We start from the raw sequence: 14,872 nt of genomic DNA, 5'->3' as shown, positions 1-14,872 counted from the left end.
GAGCTTGGATTTTGATGCCTAAATTCCAGTTTTGCCAAATTCCTTCTGGTGAGAGCTTGATCAAATCACTTCTCTATGGCTCTGTTTCCTCATACATAAAATGAGGCTAATACCACCTGACCTCATGGGCTTACTGTGAACAGCAAATGAGATGATGCGTGTAAAGCTCTGAGCACAGTCTGGGACACACAGTAAGGGCCCAATAAATGTTGGCTATTACGATGATGATAATACCGTTTTCCATGCAGCTATGGCCAGGGACATTTCGCCTCTGCATCTGGCTGTGATGGGACAGAAGTGAGATTCCTACTGACTTCCTACATCCCATGTACAGAGTATGGGCCTCTCCTGTCCCTCTGTCACTTTGCAGGCCCAGGGGTAAGTGGTGCCCCAGAAGAAAAAGGGGGCAGACGAAGGTTCCCCACAAGGCCAAGACATAGAGTTGGAATCCATCAATTGACATTTCAAGAGCCCAGTAGTCTTCTTGAAGAAGGGCAAGCAGGGGAGCTGTATCAGGAAACATGCTGGCAAGGGGCTTGGGGAGTGCTGAGAGCATAACAAGAACCCAATCAGTCTTAGCCTGACACATCCAGGAAGTGGGAGGGATGAGGAATTTCATCCCATCCTGTATTTACTTACCATCCTTCCTAACTGACACACCACTCTGTGCACAGAAACTTCACAATATACCTATACCATTAGGATGCCTCCACAGGTACGGTCCTATAACAGGATGGGGAACAAGAAGATGCAAAAGAAACCCAAGACATCTTCTTGCTTTTGGAAAGGATTCACTAGAATGCAATTTATCAGCACATGTCAATTAATATGCAGGATTACCTTGCTTATTTAAAAGGCCATTTAACTGGTGCCCTTTGATTCCCTGGAAGCTAACAAAGAACTGGACAAAAGACCAAAGGCCTGTGATACCCCCTCTGAGCAGTCAAAGGAAGGATTACAAAGTCTAAGCACTAAAGGCAGTGCATTCTAGTTGCAGGAACGTCCCTAAAGCCCTCTCTCAGTGACTATTTAGTTTTACTTGAGACAGTTGTAAATAACATGGCTGATCAGAAGTTATAAATTTGAAGTGAACAGGGAGAGCTGCTGGGGGGTGGCACAGTCAAGGCAGTGAAGAGTAATGGCTGGCAGGCTGACCACAAGGGAGACAACACAAACTATGAAAAGCAATGAAAAGAACTAAGAGGCCAGCAGCTGGGAGCCACGTAGCGTAGGTGCAAACAGCTCTCCGTATCTTCACGGATCAGAGGGCGCCACTGCGCTGGCATCAGACCTGGTCACAGGTGTTTTTGTTCTCTGGGGATGGTGTGGAATGTTAGGTACGGCCAGATGATTAGCTTTGGCCAATGAAATGTGAATGGAAGTAATGAGGGTCACTTCTGGGCAGGAGCTTTAAGGGCTAAGTGGGTGCTTCACCATGTTCTCTTCCTGTTCCACCATGGCCAATGGCAACATTTCCAGATAATGGCAGCTCTGCCAGCCTGGTTCCCCAAGTGAGGATAAAAATGATGCAGAGGATGGGCTTCCCTGGTGGCGCGGTGGTTGAGAGTCCGCCTGCCTTTGTGGGGGACGCGGGTTCGTGCCCCAATCCAGGAGGATCCCACATGCCGCGGAGTGGCTGGGCCCGTGGGCCGTGGCCGCTGGGCCTGCGCGTCTGGAGCCTGTGCTCCGCAGCGGGTGAGGCCACAGCAGTGAGAGGCCCGCGTACCGCAAAAAAAAAAAAAAAAATGATGCAGAGGAGAGTCTCGAGCTGACCCACAGAGGACAAGAAGCACAGGCAAGAAATAAATTTTTATTGCTTTTTGGGATTGTTTGTTACTACTGTATAATTGAATCTATCCTGATTGAAACAGTCTAAAAAGTTAAATGAGGTCAGATCACATTAAGAAGTGTGTGCATTATCTTTTTGGTAAATTACTCTTCAATATTATAGTCAGTATAATATTGTGTGACTTAAAGGATAATTTTCAGTGAGGAAAATTCACCTACTCTGATGACATCAGATAAATGAGTCATTACCAGAACATGAACTGAATAGAGGAGATGGATCCAGTTTCCGAACAACTTCTTTCTCTAGGAAGGGTCCAGGTCTTTACAAAATATACCTGCATTATTTATGGGTCTAAGGCAGAAGTTGGGTCTCACGCTCTAATGCTGTCAGAACTGACTTCTCAGCATCTGCAGAACCAGCCCCAGGCGCAAGGGATGGCTTCTACTGGTTCTGTGATTGCTGAGGGGCTCTGGTCCCTGTCTAGGGGTTAAAAGGCCCTCCAATATATCTGTATGTGCTCTCATAGATGGAAATCCATAATGTGTTCTTGAGTAAAAACAGCGAGGCAACAACTTGAGAATGTACAGCCTTATGAAGTATACATGGAACATTTACAAAATTGACCTCACACTGAGGCAACAAGCAAGTCTCAGAATGAAAACCACGTGGGTCATTTTCTCTGACCAAAAGCAGTTAAGCTGGAAAACAACAGCCATAGGGTAACTAGGAAAATCTCACATGTTTGGAAAGTAGGAATCATACTTTTAAATAATCCATGGGTTATACATCTTTTCACTTAATCCTCCTAACTATTCAGAATGCAGATCCTCATTTTAGAAATGCAGGAACTGAGACTAAAAAGAGAACATCATTTGCTCAAATTTACCCAGCTAGCAGTGGTGAAGCCTGGACTCAAAACCACGCTATAGAACTCTAGAGCCAGGGCTTTAACGATATTCTCCTTATGCTATGTCTCACTGGAATCCACAGATCCTCCCCAGGTAGGTCCACAGCCTCAATGGATCTGGTGTTTCACCTCTGAGAAAGAATAGCTGTTGAGAGATGGGAGACAGTCCCAGCTTGCTTTGGTGACACTGACCTTGGCCCTGTTGCATAGAGACGCATTTCCTCTTGCTCTTGCTTCCTCTGGGGTGCCCTACTTGGGCCAAGGTGAGAGGTCTAGAGTAGTGGGGAGGGGTGTTTCAGGTTGATGTTCCCAGACAGCTTTGAACTAGATCACTAGGAAGACTTCCTTTCCTTTCGAAGTTTTTTTCCGCATGGGTACAAGTGGTAAGCAATCAAAGAAAGACAGAAGGAAAAGTTACTTCCAGATGGCTCCCCATCTTGCTGTAATGCAGTTTAAATACAGAAAATATTCTAGGCAAACATATCATTAGGCAAACATGAGTATTAATATCATTCATATTAAAAATGGAACAGAATGGAAATTCAACCTATATCTTGACTTAAATTTGAGACTAAGGCCTCAGAGCCAGAAGACAACTACAGCACCCTGATTCTGAGCAAGTTGGAGGCCCACGATATCTGAGGTAAGAGGCAAGACCAAAGTGTTCCTAAGACTTCTCTCTAGGGAAGCCTTCCTGAATTCGAACTGACCAAACTCCCTCACTTTCGTGGTGAAGGTCTGATCAAATGGCTACTTAACAATGTTATTCTCCCTTCTCCACCCCAACCTACGTCTGTTGTTTCCTGTCAAGCTACATTTTCAGCAAAACTCTAAGACATTCAGAGCTTCTGAGGTACCCGTTGTCCCTCAGCCTCTCTCCTTATGCTATCAGGACAATGCTGTCTGCCCCTTCCACGGGCTCACAAGTATAACTTCATCCTGACTAAATGCCTGAGACTATGTTTCATGCAGTGAGAAGGCTTGAAAATAAACAGAAAATCTGACGGTGGTCCATATCCTAGAAAGCTACCTAAAGTGTTTAGAACTCACCAAGCAACACTGGGGAGGGAGAAGGGGGAGGGGGAGGAAGAAATAGCAGCAGGTTGGGCTAGAGGTCCGGACAGTGGGAATTTTCCCTCCATCCTTTGGCTCCATTTCTTCCACTGCAGAAGCCACACTGGCCCAAGATGAGGGAGTCAGCTGGCTGGGTTAACAGCGTTCACAGTGCTCAGCCTGGGGCTTGGGTCCTCCCTTGCCCCGTCCCACTGCTTGTTCCCCACACCATCAGGGCTCAGTCCCCAGAAAGTCAGTTTGCCAATCAGTGAGTGACCCAAGTCCCAACATGAGTTTACGATCAACAAGTCCAAGATCCAAGTACCCGGTTATCCAATCAGCAGTGTGATTACATCCTCTCAATCTGTGCAGAAGGGTCATGATGACCACCTCCCGGTAGGAGGACACGGGTGTCCCTGCGCAGGCCCCCAATGGGAACTCAGCTCAGTGACCTTTCACAAATGACCCGTTGTGCCTACAGGCTGGACAGATGCTGTGGGGCCCCTGGGGTTAGTGATGGTCCGATGCCTTCAATGAGGTCGTTCCATTGGTCATAGTCCTCGTTCAGGTCTGAATGAGAAAAAATCCAGGTTAGGTAACGGTTGTAAGGTTAGATCAAAGAGTAGCTACCATGGATTTAGTGGGTCATACTAGAGAGAGGAGCACCTGGGATACTAAAAGGACTGGTTACGGTGGCTGTGATGGTGGAAGAAATAATGACAACTACTATTCATACATGTGCTTCATAAATGACTTGCTTAACCCATAACAACTCAGTGACGATAATAATAACAGAAGGTAGCACTTATTGAAGGATAACTCATTCCAGGAGCTTTGCTAAACATGCATTGTTTCATTTAATTTTCATAATATCCCTATGTGTTAAGTACCACATTGGCCCGACTTCACAGTTGAGGAAACTGAGCCTCAGTGAAGCTACCTGATTTGTCCAAAGCCATTACAGATGGTGAGTGGTAGAGACAGAATTCAAACCCCGGTCAGAAAGGGTGAGAAAGTGGAAAGCCCACTTCCAAGCCCATGGATACTGCTGAGCAAGAACAGATCCTTCACACGCCAACCAGTGAATGTGGAAGCGGGGCCGTGTCAGTGAAGGGCGCGGGACAGCAACATCATGAAGCAGCATAACACCGGGTACAATTCAAGAGAGGGCCCTGGGACCACGGGCAGATGGATCTAATGACTTGGCGAGAACAGTCAGAAAGGGTCCAAGGCCGCAGGCTGAGGGAGTAGGACACAGCTGAGCAGGCAAATGGTGTTTTTGTTCAAAACAAACAAAAAACCTGGGACAGAAGGCAGCGACCACTCTCCTTCAGCTTCAGATCCCCAGGGCCCTGCCAAGAACCTGGCAGGGAACAGGTCCTCGGCAAACAGAGCGACATATTCATTAATACAAAAATTACCGAGCACACCACTATGTGCCACGGTTTGTTCTTGGTGCCAAAAATACAGCCACAGACAAATAGAAATGCTCATCCTCTCAGAGCTCACAATCTAGGAGGAAGAGATAACAACAAACAAAACAAACTACATAGGATATGAAAAGGTGAGCTGCGCTGTGGCAAAAATGAGAGCCAGACAGAAGCAGTGCTGGTGGCTGGGAGATGGAGGTGACAGGAGGAAGGGACAGTACAATGGTTTTTTGGGTTGTTTTTTGTGTTTTTTAATTTATTTATTTATTTTTGGCTGTGTTGGGTCTTCATTGCTGCGCGTGGGCTTTCTCTAGTTGCGGCGAGCGGGGGCTACTCTTCATTGTGGTGCGTGGGCTTCTCATTGCAGTGGCTTCTCTTGTTGCGGAGCACGGGCTCTAGGCATGCAGGCTTCAGTAGTTGTGGCATGTGGGCTCAGTAGTTGTGGCTCGTGGGCACAAGAGCACAGGCTCAGTAGTTGTGGCTCACAGGCTCTAGATCACAGGCTCAGTAGTTGTGGCGTGCGGGCTTAGTTGCTCTGCGGCATGTGGGATCTTCCCAGACCGGGGCTCGAACCCATGTCCCCTGCATTGGCAGGCGGATTCTTAACCACTGCGCCACCAGGGAAGCCCCAAGTGATTACTTTCCATTTGTATTTTGAAGGTAGAGCCTATAGGATTCTCTGAGGGATTAGATGGGAGGTGTAAGAGAAAAGAATGGGGACTTTGGTTTGAGTAACTAGAAGGATGGAGTTACTATTAACTGAGGAGGGAAAGACTGCAGTTGAAAGCTGTTCTTGTGTGTGATGTCCCTAAGAAGTCAAGATGTTGAGTAGTGGGTTATATAAATCTGATGTTCATGGGCGAGATCAAACTGGAGACATAAACTGGAGAGTTGTCGGCACAGACATGGCATTTAAAGCCATGAGACTAGATGACATGAGGAGATACAGGTAGAGAAGCAGTCCAAGCCCTGAGTCCTGGAAGCAGCAAAGCAGATGGAGGAGGAGCAGACACTGAGAGGGGAGGAAATCGCAGGGGGACGTCTTGGAAGTAAAGACAGGGCTTCACAGAGGAGGGCGTCACCAACTCTGTCAGCAGCTGCTGAGGTTCCAGTGAGATGAGGAATGAGGAGAAGTGATCGCTGGATTTAGTGCTGTGAAGGTCACCGGTGACCTTGACAAAGGCTGTTTTCATGGAGGACTGGGATGCAAAAGGCTGAATAGAGTAGGTTCAAGAGAGAATGGGGGTCTTCCCTGGTGGCGCAGTGGTTGGGAATCTGCCTGCTAATACAGGGGACACAGGTTCAAGCCCTGGTCTGGGAAGATTCCACATGCCACGGAGCAATTAGGCCCGTAAGCCACAACCACTGAGCCTGCGCGTCTGGAGCCTGTGCTCTGCAACAAGAGAGGCCGCGACAGTGAGAGGCCCGCGCACCGCGATGAAGAGTGGCCCCCGCTTGCCACAACTAGAGAAAGCCCTCGCACAGAAACGAAGACCCAACACAGCAAAAATAAATAAATTAATAAACTCCTACCCCAAACATCTTCTTAAAAAAAAAAAAAAGTCTCCAAGCCAAAATTTATTAAAAAAAGAGAATGGGAAGAGAAGTATCAGAGAAAGTGAAGACATTCTTGTGAGGAGTTCACTTTCATGAGAAACAGGGAAACAGAGTGGTAACTGGGGGGCAAAGTGTGGGTCAAGACAGATTCTTTTCAAGAGAAATTTCAGCATGAAATAAACCAGCAGAGGCGAAAAATTGATGATCTAAGGTAAAGAGGAAAAAATTGCTGACACGTCATCCTGAGCAGATCAAAGAGGGTGACATCCACTGGGCAGGTGGAGGGGGTGGCCCAGTTAGACAACTTGAGTAGGAACCTCTAGGAACCAGACGGAAAGCTGAGTATGTGCAAGAAGAAGGTAGGTAGATGCAGCGTTGGGATTTTGAGGAGGTACTGACTGCCTCCATTTTCTTAGTGAAGTGGGAGACAAAGTTAAGCAGCTGAGAGACAGGATGGGGGGGAAGGTGTTATAGCTTTGAAGAGAAAGAATAAAGTGTGAAATGGTCTTCCAGGAGAGTGGGAGGGAGGATGAGTAGCTGGAGACAGGAGCTGCATGTAGTTCATATGAAAGAAACACCAATCTTCTTAACAGAAGGTAACACAATCCCTGTGTCAGCGGAACATGTGCTCTCAGAGGTATTTTTTAGAAGTGGTGAGAAGTTCACCTGAGCCACCTACAACCTATTTTAGTTTCCCACGTGACAATGTACTGTGGGAAATGGCCACCAAAAAGCTTTTCTCTCTTTGCAAAACTAATTACCCCAAGCTGAGAGCCTTTGCCTTTTTTCACTGTCTTATCTCTTAATCACTTGGATACTGCAAGAGCCTCCTAGCTGGGCTCTTTGCTGGGCAGCTCTCAACCTGCCCCATTTAACCCATCCTCCATGATGCACCCAGACTACAAACACAAGTCTAATCATGACAATCCCTTGCTTAGAACCCACCAAGGACACTCACAGCCCAATTCAAACTTATGGGACTTCCCTGGTGGTGCAGTGGTTAAGAATCCGCCTGCCAATGTAGGGGACATGGGTTCGATCCCTGGTCCGGGAAGATCCCACATGCCATGGAGCAACTAAGCCTGTGCACCACAACTACTGAGCCTGCACTCTAGAGCCCGCGAGCCACAACTACTGAAGCCCGTGCACCTAGAGCCCGTGCTCCACAACAAGAAAAAGCAATGAGAAGCACGTGCACCGCAACGAAGAGTAGCTCCCACTCGTCACAACTAGAGGAAGCCCGCACGCAACAACGAAGACCCAATGCAGCCAAAAATAAATAAAAAATAAATTAAATAAATTTTTAAAAAATTCAAACTTATTTCAGCAAATACATGGGCTTCTAGATCTGGTTTCTGCCCACTTCTCTACCTTTATCTTCCAACAATTCACTATCCTGAACTCCAGATACACCAAACACAGCTTCTCAAAACTGACCAAGCCCACACCAGTCTTTGTGCCTCTGTCTAGAAGACCCTTGGCCCCTCCCTGCCTAGTGAGCGTTACTCATCTCTAACATTAAAGACAAGCATCGTTTTGTCTAGGGAGCCTCCTTTCCTAGCTGTCCTTTCCCTTCCGTCTGAGTTAGGGCCTGTCCTCTGTGTCTCCCGAAGACTCAGTGCATCCCTGGGTCAGCAGAGCCACTGCCAGAACAGTGCAGCAATGAAGCACCTGGGCTTTCGAATCAGACCGCCTAGGGGGCATTCGGGTTTTTGCCACTTACTAACCAGATAACCTTGGATGAATTACTTAAATTTTCTAAGCTTTAGTATCCTCGTCTGTAGAATGGAGTTAATAATAAAAGCACCCATCAGGAAGGGCCATCTGCAGGATTATACATGCTAACGTAACTAAAGTACTTAGCAGAAGGCCTGGCATAAAGCACGTCCTCAACAATCTTCCGACAATCTAAGACTCTCCTAATCTTCTGCTGGTCTCCAATAGTGAGTATCTTAGCTCGATGGACATTGCTACTCAAGGGAGAGCAATCATGCCATGGTGGGCTCCCCTGTCATCTTTAGCTCTTCCCTAATGATATGATGCCCAAGAGGAAACAGGGAAAGTGGGCTGAGCACCGTGTAATCAGGCCCCGTTAAAGTCTTGAGACATGGATCCATTCCTCTCCTACCAAGTGATAAGAATGATGCTCTAGGGCTTCCCTGGTGGCGCAGTGGTTGAGAGTCCGCCTGCCGGTGCAGGGGACATGGGTTCATGCCCCGGTCCGGGAAGATCCCACATGCTGCGGAGCGGCTGGGCCCGTGAGCCATGGCCGCTGAGCCTGTGCGTCCGGAGCCTGTGCTCCGCAACGGGAGAGGCCACAACAGTGAGAGGCCCGCGTACTGGAAAAAAAAAAAAAAAAAAAAAAAGAATGATGCTCTAAGGTCTCTATTAACCCTAAAGGCTCTAAACCCATGCTGGCACAGTGGCTCATGATGAGCAAGATGAAATGAACAGGCATAAATATTAAAATGTAAATTTACGTTCAAAAAGTCAATACATTCGAAATAGGACAGATACGTTTTAAAAGCAAAGTCAATCCAAATCACATTTATTTGGCACTTGGTGGAAAGGTTAATACACTCAGGCCACCCAACGAGAAGTCTAGGGTCCAGAGCTCAGAGGTGACAGTCCTGCTGTACCAGGCACTGGCCACACCACATCTGGCATGTCGTGTTCAAGTCAGGGCAGCACATGTTAAAAGGCACACCAACAAACAGCACATCCAAAGGGGGAAATAAATGGCCCCACGGGAAACTGCACAGGGAACAGGTAGAGGTACCAGGCACATTTAGCTTAATGAACAGAAAACTCAGAGAGGACACCATAGGTGACTTCAAATATCTAAAGAGCTGCCACGTACAGGGGTCTGAGGCTTCTCGGGGTAGCTCTTGAGGGGATACCCAGGGCAAGTGGGGAGGAGTTACAAAGAATCAGATCTTGGTCTTAGGTTAGAGTTAGGTCAAACCTAACTTCCCTTCTGAAGGAAGCTGCCTTACCGCCCAGCACCTGCTGAGGGATCAGCCTTGCACAGATAATGGTAGCCTACTCCATTCTGACTGGATCAGAAAGGGACCTCTGATCAAGAGAGCTCTGGGCCCGTGTTGGGCAGTGGCCTACAATGTGTTTTGGCCCGTAAAGATGAGCTGGTACAACCCAGTTGTTTCTCTTGGCAATCTGGTCCAAGAAATCCCAGAAGTATGGCGGTGAACAGAGGGAGCGGAAGACGAGAGGATGCCACGAGGGGAGAGGACAAGCCGCAAGGGGTTCAAGCCAACCGAAGTGATAAGGAAGCAGAAACAGTGCATATGCAGATGCTCTCAGCAGGAGTAAAAGTACAGAGCAGAAAGAGGAAAAACGCAGACCGGAGCAAAGAGAAACAGAGATGTCGTGAGAGGAAGACAGAGAGACTGAGCCCAAGAGAGAGACAGAGAAGTCAGTCCTACAAGCTACCTCGGTTCCTGTTAACTTTTCCCTTCCCTGCCTGGCCAGGTGTACTCTCATAAACAAACTCTCCTTCCTTCTTGAGGTAAATTAGTGGATCTCTAGTCCTTGTAACCAAAAAAAGCCTAACTAGAATATCAATTCTTAAAACTACTGAAGTTTCCTGTGACGGAGAGGGCTGACCCTCAGAGCAGCACACTCTCCATGCTGCGTGACCTCACAGCAGGGAAGATATGAGAGGATGTCTTCTCTGGGTGGGAGGCTGGACCAAAGACCTCTACAGGTCTGGCCATTTGCTGGCCTGTACTTCATGACATTAGTCATCATCCTTCTATGCTTTTTCTTTTTTTAAATAGCACTTCCACAATTTAGCCCATCTTCTATCGTCATAACCTCCTCCACAACACAGATAAGGTGAGTGCTAATGAGTTAGAACAGAGGTAGTGGAGTAGAGAGAGGTGAATGTTCCATTTACAATGAGGAAACCAAGGCTCAGAAAAGTTAAATGACTAGGCCAAGGTCATTCAGGTGTTAGAGACAGAATCAGGATCTCCAAACTTTCAGCTATGTGTTCTTTGTAGAATTCTATGTAACTCTCTCCTTCATTCACATTTTGCCATAAATCTCACTGATCCAAGACATGTCAGTAGAGACCACTGTGCAGGGAAATCTAAGAGAACCCCCCCCCCCACCAGCTGCCCCATGAGCCCCAGTTCTCTCCTTACCAAGGTGCTTCTGCAGGAAGGCCAACATGGCCTGCACCACCGTCTCCTGACATTTATAGGGGTCCAAGCTCCCATGGGTTTGAGTGGAGAAGAATTTAGCAATCCAGTTACCAGCCATAAAAGCAAAGTCAGTTTGACTCCAATGAACAGAACCACTAAAAGAAAAGAAAAACAAGTATCTGGTAGGGCTCTGGAGGCTAGGGCACATAAATATTTAAGCACCTACAATGTGCAAGGTGCTTTACATGCATTATCTCACTTAATTTTCACAACAATCTTGCAAGGGAAGTATTTTCCTCTTTGACAGACCAGAGGAGAGAAATGATCTGCCCAAGTTCACACAGCTAGTAAGGGATGGAGCTAGGATTTGAAAGGAGGTATACCTGGCTTCAAAGCTGCTTCAACTCCTAGACCATAAGGCCGGACTATGCAGGGAAAAGGCGGAGTCAGCTGCACAGCGGATGGGGCATTGAGGCGAGGTCTGCAGCACCTGCCATTCCCACGTTATTATAAACTATCACCCCATGATTTTTACCCAGTGACTTCTGAACATTCACAAAACTTATCAGCTCCATCTTTAGCTCAGAACTGTACACAAAGTAAACAGGAAAAAGAAATAACTTGCCTTTAAGTAATCAGAAAAGTTAGGGCAAGCGCTTGTAAAAGAGTGTTTCTGGATCAGAATTTAAGTCCTTTGACATCAAATGCACTTAATTTGAAGGTGAAATTCTCACTAGGTTCATTTCTAGCTAAATTACTCATAACTAAATTTACTAGTCAATTCAATGAGGGAAGGAAGATTTAAATGTTAAACTCTATTTGATACCATGCAGAAAAACTGACTTTAAAAGGGATTATCTAAGGTACATGAGAAAGTATAAAGAAAAATATAATGGATACTTGAGTATCCAGCACTCAGTTTAAGAAATAATATATCGTCATGAGTTAAATCCAGGGACTTCCCTGGTGGTGCAGTGGTTAAGAATCCACCTGCCAATGCGGGGGACATGGGTTCGATCCCTGGTCTGGGAAGATCCCACATGCCACGGAGCAACTAAGCCCATGAGCCACAACTACTGACCCTGCGCTACAGAGCCTGTGAGCCATAACTACTGAGCCCACATGCCACAACTACTGAAGTCCGCATGCCTAGAGCCTGTACTCCACAACAAGAGAAGCCACCGCAACGTGAAGCACGTGCACTGCAGCGAAGAATAGTCCCCACTCTCCACAACTAGAGAAAGCCTGTGTGCAGCAACAAAGACCCAATGCAGCCAAAAATAAATAAATAAAATAAATTTATTAAAATAAAAAAAACAGAGCTAAATCCGCAGTTTTTGTGTACCCCTTCCCAAATGCTCTCCCTCCCCTCCAGAGGTCACAGTTATCCTGGATCTGAATGGCTTAGGGAAACTGTCAAGCAGTCCTCTGCTGCCATGAAATCAAAATGAAAGGAGAGGGGCTGGCCCCAAGGAAGACAGCCTGGGCCAAGATGGGCAAGGGAAGAAGCCATGGCCTACTGAGCAGACCCCTAGCGGTCCGGGCTTTGGATCTGGCATTTCAACCACCTGAATGAGTCCATAGGGCCATGACATGTAGTTACTTGTCATTTCGCTGAAATAGGACCTGGGATCCTTGAATCATGTGGGCTATTTGGCTCAAGTACAGGGCAGGACCAAGTCAGAGACTTGTCAGTGAGACTTTAGTCCTGCACCTGTAGCTCTAAGCCACTTCCTATGTAAAGTTCATTCTTTTTTTAAATAAATTTATTTATTTTATTTTATTTATTTTATTTTTGGCTGTGTTGGGTCTTTGTTGCTGCATGTGGGCTTTTCTCTGGTTGTGGCGAACAGGGGCTACTCTTTGTTGCAGTGTGCAGGCTTCTCATTGCGGTGGCTTCTTTTGTTGTGGAGCACGGGCTCTAGGTGTGTGGGCTTCAGTAGTTGTGGCACATGGGCTCAGTAGTTGTGACCCACAGGCTCTAGGTGAAGGCTCAGTAGGTGTGGTGCACGGGCTTAGTCGCTCTGCGGCATGTGGGATCTTCCTGGACCAGGGCTTGAACCCGTGTCCCCTGCATTGGCAGGTGGATTCTTAACCACTGCACCACCAGGGAAACCCTAAAGTTCATTTCTTAAAGTCACTCAAAATCTTCTCTCTGTGAAAAATGCCTCCTAAAATCAAACCATCTGACAGTGTTGATGATGGAAGTGAAGAGAATATGGTTTCTCTCAGGCAGAGAATAGATGGTTCATGGAAGATACCTGAATTTAGGTATTCATGAAGGTCTCTAAAAATCCATCTTGTGAGTGTCAAAGGTCTACTATATCCATACTCTTCAAAAGACTCAGTAAAATTCCCAAATGAGATTAGAGATTCCTGGAGTCCACCCAGACCCACACCTCTTCCTCTCTAACACATAATCCCATAACACCCTGTCATAAAGTCATATAAGCTAGTGAATAAATCACTGTAGGTAGAGCTAAGTGTTAAAGAAGGACAGATATGAAATTCCAAAGGAATTAAGATTTTGAAATTCAGGAGGTATTTATGTATTCTATCAATGGGTAGAACTTCTGGATAATTTAGAGGAAATTACAGGAGCCACAGCTGAGCAGAAAATGGAGAGGCCACTGGGGATCATGATCTTGGAGTTTACTCACAGGACAGTTATGATCCTGGATTGATCATGCTGGGCACAAATCTTCTTCATCAGGTTGACACTCTCCATTGTCTGGAATTTCTCAGCATTGATGAAAAATATAGGGCCTCGGGCCGTGGGGTAAAAGTCACGTTCCAGAGGAAACATCCAAGCATCCAGAGCCACAGCACACCTGCAACAGGACCAGACACGTGGAACTGCCACGTAGAAACTCAAGCAAGAACAATTAGGGTAGTTCTCCCTTCGGTGGGGTAAAAAGCTCAGAAAGCCAGGAAGGGGAACCAGGGCCCATACCCTTCAGTCAGGATCTTGGATAGAGATCACTTTTACCTGTCACCAAAAATCCTTCTAGATTTTTAAACTCTCTGAAAACAAGGATCAGACCTCCTCCTTCTCTTGGATCTACTCTCAGGCAGCTGACCTGAGTCACACAGAATGGCACTTCATTTATTTACTCGTTCATTCATTCACCTCATCAAGTACCTACTATGTGCTTAGCCTTGTGCTGTGGATCTAGAGATAAATGACACAGTTGTTGCTCTCCTGGAGCTCCCAGAATAGCAGTGGAGATAGAACCACACAAGGTAGCAAAATACAATTTAGTGTCCTGATTGCACAAGCTGCTAAGTAAGCCCAGAGCATACGTGGCAGGAACGTCAGGGAAAGCCTCCTTGTTGCCACAACTCAAAGTCATGGCCAGTTTGTCCAGCAGAAATCTCTGTCACCAAGGGCAAAACTAAGGCCCTAAGATTAGCATCCTACTATCCCCCACCCCCAATGCTCCTCCAGTCTCCTCCATCTCAATAAAGGACAATCATCTTCCACTCAAATGATGGGCACACAGATGAAAAACGTTGATTCCTCTCTTTCCTTCACCTAAGTCCTGAAAATTCTAAAACCCATCCTGACTCCCTTCACTTCTCTCCATCCCACTACCTCCATCCTAAAGCAAATCCCTCATCTCTCACCCTGACTCTGAAATAGCCTCCTTCTACTTAGCCTCCTTGTTTCCAGTCTTATCCTGCTACAACCCACTCTTCACATAGTGGTTTTTAAATGTAAATAAGATTTTTCTATACTTAAAATCTTTCAGTGGTTTCCTGTCATACTCAGAATAAAATCTAACTTCCTTACTCTGGCCAGAAGGCCCCATGACAGGGGCCCTGTTTATCTCCCTGATTACACCTTGAATCGCTTCCCCCTCGCTCACTATGGTCCTCCCACACTGAAACAGCAAGCTTCTTTCCACCTCAGGGCCTTTAGCTGTTCCCTCTGCCTAGAATGATCTTCTCCTAGACCTTTATGTGGTTG

At 46.6% G+C, this 14,872-nt stretch overlaps 1 protein-coding gene across 2 annotated transcripts in view; it reads right to left on the bottom strand.

Moving 5' to 3' along the window:
* Positions 1–1,782: 1,782 nt before the first annotated feature.
* The window catches only part of PAFAH2 (platelet activating factor acetylhydrolase 2), a 29,050-nt gene continuing 15,960 nt past the window's right edge, over positions 1,783–14,872 (bottom strand). For both annotated transcript variants that reach the window (XM_082832438.1, XM_082832437.1), the window contains exons 9-11: positions 13,563–13,733; positions 10,903–11,057; positions 1,783–4,319 (exon numbers count right to left, since the gene is read on the bottom strand). In XM_082832438.1, coding sequence (XP_082688564.1) covers positions 4,225–4,319; positions 10,903–11,057; positions 13,563–13,733 — 421 coding nt within the window. In that variant the 3' untranslated portion in view covers positions 1,783–4,224. The remainder of the gene's footprint in view (positions 4,320–10,902; positions 11,058–13,562; positions 13,734–14,872) is intronic.

This window comes from Leucopleurus acutus, assembly GCF_964270905.1.
Source record: "Leucopleurus acutus genome assembly, chromosome: 2".
In the NCBI taxonomy this organism is placed as follows: domain Eukaryota; kingdom Metazoa; phylum Chordata; class Mammalia; order Artiodactyla; family Delphinidae; genus Leucopleurus; species Leucopleurus acutus.
The sequence above is the reverse complement of the archived record's forward strand: the minus strand, read 5'-3'. Positions and strand labels throughout refer to the sequence as shown.